This window comes from Morone saxatilis, unplaced genomic scaffold, assembly GCF_004916995.1.
Source record: "Morone saxatilis isolate NCDOM2014 unplaced genomic scaffold, NCSU_SB_2.0 Contig0, whole genome shotgun sequence".
Taxonomy (NCBI): Eukaryota; Metazoa; Chordata; class Actinopteri; family Moronidae; genus Morone; species Morone saxatilis.
The window spans coordinates 3,704,235-3,707,799 of record NW_023339650.1 but is presented as its reverse complement, the minus strand read 5'-3'; the positions used below and the strand labels follow the sequence as shown (position 1 = coordinate 3,707,799).

Genomic DNA, 3,565 nt, shown 5'->3' with positions numbered 1-3,565 from the left:
AGAAAGCACTAGTTCTATCAGAGAGACATGTCAGAAACACTGGTGGCAACACCAGTTGCTTGTGTATGACATGGTTTAACATCATAAAACCACACAATTTGCATGATGATATAAATATACACACAAAACAAATGCTCTTGTTATTGTTGGCATGAAAGAAACAGAAGAGGACTCTGTTATAAACAGTACAAAACATTCACATTCAACTTCTACATAAAATACAATTGTATTTATTTTACCCTCTATAACATATTTGACATAGAGCACTAGATAATGACATCAGTAGAAAAAAACATTAGACAAACTATTTATTCTCTCTTGCTCTATTATCTTTTTTTCATCCAGTTGTATACATGTTGAGAATTTGATATTTAAATGTTCTATTCTAGGAATATGAAGACATTTCCTGACCGCAGGCAGAAACTGATAAAAGAGGAGCAGGAAGCGATGGAAGGCATTTACAAATTAGTCAGGAGACAATATTTCCTTGTAGGGCTCAGAAGTCTAACCAAGTCATTTGCATGTCCCTCCTTTTCTCTAGCATGTTTACAGAGCAGGACAGGAGCTGAATGAGAACTGCTGTCTGCATCGCTCTGCCTGTGAGCTTCTGCTCTTGAGGAATTTCAGCTCACTCTGCTGCATCTTCACACAGGCTCCTCACTGCCGGGACCAGTTCAACTGATGCTGCTTAGGACAATGTAAAACCAGGAATTATCATGGGTTTTTTTTGTTCATCTGTGCTTATCATTTGATGAGCTGTTGATCCTCTTTGTGTACCCACCACTCCAGTTTCCTCCCATGGCGTCTGAATCATCTGTTGCCAAGAGGGCCAATCTGGTGGCATCCAGGGTCCACTGGAGCCACATGGACCTTCCTGAGTCAGCTCAGGACCATGAGGCTCAGGGTATGGAAGCCAAGATACGTACGGAAATTAACGAATGTTACCAGGGATTTTGCAATTACATTCCAATTTGTTTAAGCTTTTTTAGGCTTTTTAGGCTATTTTTCTTGTCAGTCTGTTATGTTATGATGCCATGAAACATTTTTTGTCATATTTGCTGAAACTTTAACTATATCCTGACAGTAGTACATCAGACAGATAATCGGTGAAAAATATGTGGTTCCTCTGGCTCCTCTTAGTGCTCCTAATGAAATCTACCATGCCTGATAGAAAACAACCAATTCAGAGCCAAGAAAGGTCATTATCATTATTATTGTTGCTCTTTACCAGATTGTCAAATACGAACATTAGGAATGAGACTCAACAATCCTCAAGCCACCAACCCAAAGTGTCTTTCTATCTTTCTCGGCTCTAATTGGTTGTTTTCATTCAGGCATGGTGGACAGATTATCTGTCTCATGTACTACTGTCAGAATATAGTAAAAATTTTAGCAAATATGTTAAAAAATATATTTTATAAATATATAGTATAAAAGTTTTACAGTTCTTTCTTTTGACTTCTGATAACATTGTACTGAACAAAGTAACAGATCTGGGGATACAGTAACATCACCTCAACAAAAAATTTAAGAAACACAATCTGACAACTCAGGTATTACTTTAGCGAGCACAATGCCAGCACTATTAGTGAGACTAAAGGCCAAAACTTGACCTAAGTTCTGATAAACTTGGAGTTATCATTTAGCGTTGATGGTCGGTATCAATAGGACTCTTTAAACAGGCCTGCTCTGTAAGTTATAATCAGTGGTTGTTGTCACAGGCCTCATTATAATTTGTTACATTATGTCAACCACAGGAAGTTCGAGTAAGGACAGTGTCAGGAAATGGCTCACCACCACTGTCACTGAGTGAGTATCAAAATACAAGCTGCTATATCACTGTTAACATCAAATTAGTTGAGATTACAAAATATGGTATTGATTTTGGCCACGACTTTTAATTTATTTATGTTTATCAACCTGCTCCTGAGATATCTCCTGTTCCAGCCACTCAAAAAAACTTTTGTCTAGTATTTCAATCAAAATTGTTTTTCAGAGAAAGTAACACATTTTTGTGTACTGTTAAAACTTTTAAAAATGTATTCCTTGTGCTTTAATAATTCATACATTAGATAGACTGTAATTGGATTGTATTTTAAGATTTATACTTGGCCTCAAGGTGGCCCATTATTTATTTATTTATTTATTCATTCATTTATTCATTTATTTATTTATTATTTTTTCCATGGATAATGATAGGCATTGTGCAATAAAAAATGACACCTTTTCTTTTTAGTGTAATAATTCAGTTAAACCAGAATGCACAGAATTTACACCCACTTTCAATTAAAATTTTACATTTCGATTAATAAAAGTGGCTTCTACTTTAGATCTTGCCTCATGTTTATCAAATATTGACTTTTCCTTTTGTATCAACACTAATCCATTTGATTAGACTGTAGATGTTGGTACAGAGCATAGCTTCTAGTAAATAATGCATGACTTTGGGGCAGATCCACAAAAAGGTAAATATGGCACTGACTTTTGGGCCACTATTAAAGTACTGACTTAATGGCAGCATTACACTCAAACAACATCCCAAACAACATCTCCAACCCCCTCCATATTGTCTAGCCAATGACTTGACAACCCCCAAAATGATCAAGCTGTATTTCATCTCTGCTTTGTCTTAGTAAGAAAATCAGTGGACTTTTTTCATAAACAATAAAAAAGATTCATGTTTGAACGGATTTGCAAAACACAAAACAAAGTAGAAGTACGATATGGATATGGATTTTTTTCAGATGACATGATAATCGATAATTGTTAGATAATAGTTTCTCATGGCTGATATCAATAAGATAAGGATGATGTAATATTCCATAGCTCTGTTTTAAACAAATCTGACATCACTATTGTTAACACAACAACAACAACAACAGTTCTGGCTCTTAAAATGTTCATTTATTGTATCTAGTAAAGTTAATTTAAAAACTTCACAAAGATACTTTGGCTTTCATTGAACATAAAACATAAACATAAACATAAACATAAACATAAAACCACCTTAAAGTTTCTGTTATGTCTTAATTTTTAAAGACACCTTACAATTAGGTATTTGACACACTCCAGACACCATACCATATGTCTATGTAGCATATATAACTATATGATTGTATCACAATATATTGCCCATATCGTGTGAGTGTGTGTTTGTGCTTTCTTGTACTTTGTCCCTCCTTCTAATGAAATGTGACCTGTGTTTGCAGGGAAGATGCAAAGCAAGCGCCACTGCAGGAAGCTGCAGGTATGACCGATGGAAATCCTTCTTTTTCTGTTTTACCCGTAGAGAGGTGTGTATCGCCTTTAGTCTGTGTCAACTTTATATTGTCTTCTCCCTCGTGGTGGTGAGTACAATGTCTGTTTAGTTTATCACACCTCTGTAGTCTAGTGAGCTTTTTAGTGAGTGGTGTGGAATTAGACGAAGAGATGCTAAAAACTGTGGATTAGAGAATGAATGATCAGGCTGCGTATATTATGTCACACAGGTCAATGGTGAGTAGGGGGAAATGTAGACGTACAGTAGCTGACATGCAGTGAAATACAGTTACATAACAGTCTGGTT

General features: G+C 35.7%; 1 protein-coding gene across 1 annotated transcript in view; it reads left to right on the top strand.

Moving 5' to 3' along the window:
• The first annotated feature begins 579 nt into the window (after positions 1 to 579).
• The window catches only part of itprid1 (ITPR interacting domain containing 1), a 30,072-nt gene continuing 27,086 nt past the window's right edge, over positions 580 to 3,565 (top strand). The window contains exons 1-3 of the mRNA XM_035656375.1: positions 580 to 904; positions 1,758 to 1,809; positions 3,210 to 3,247. Coding sequence (XP_035512268.1) covers positions 799 to 904; positions 1,758 to 1,809; positions 3,210 to 3,247 — 196 coding nt within the window. The 5' untranslated portion in view covers positions 580 to 798. The remainder of the gene's footprint in view (positions 905 to 1,757; positions 1,810 to 3,209; positions 3,248 to 3,565) is intronic.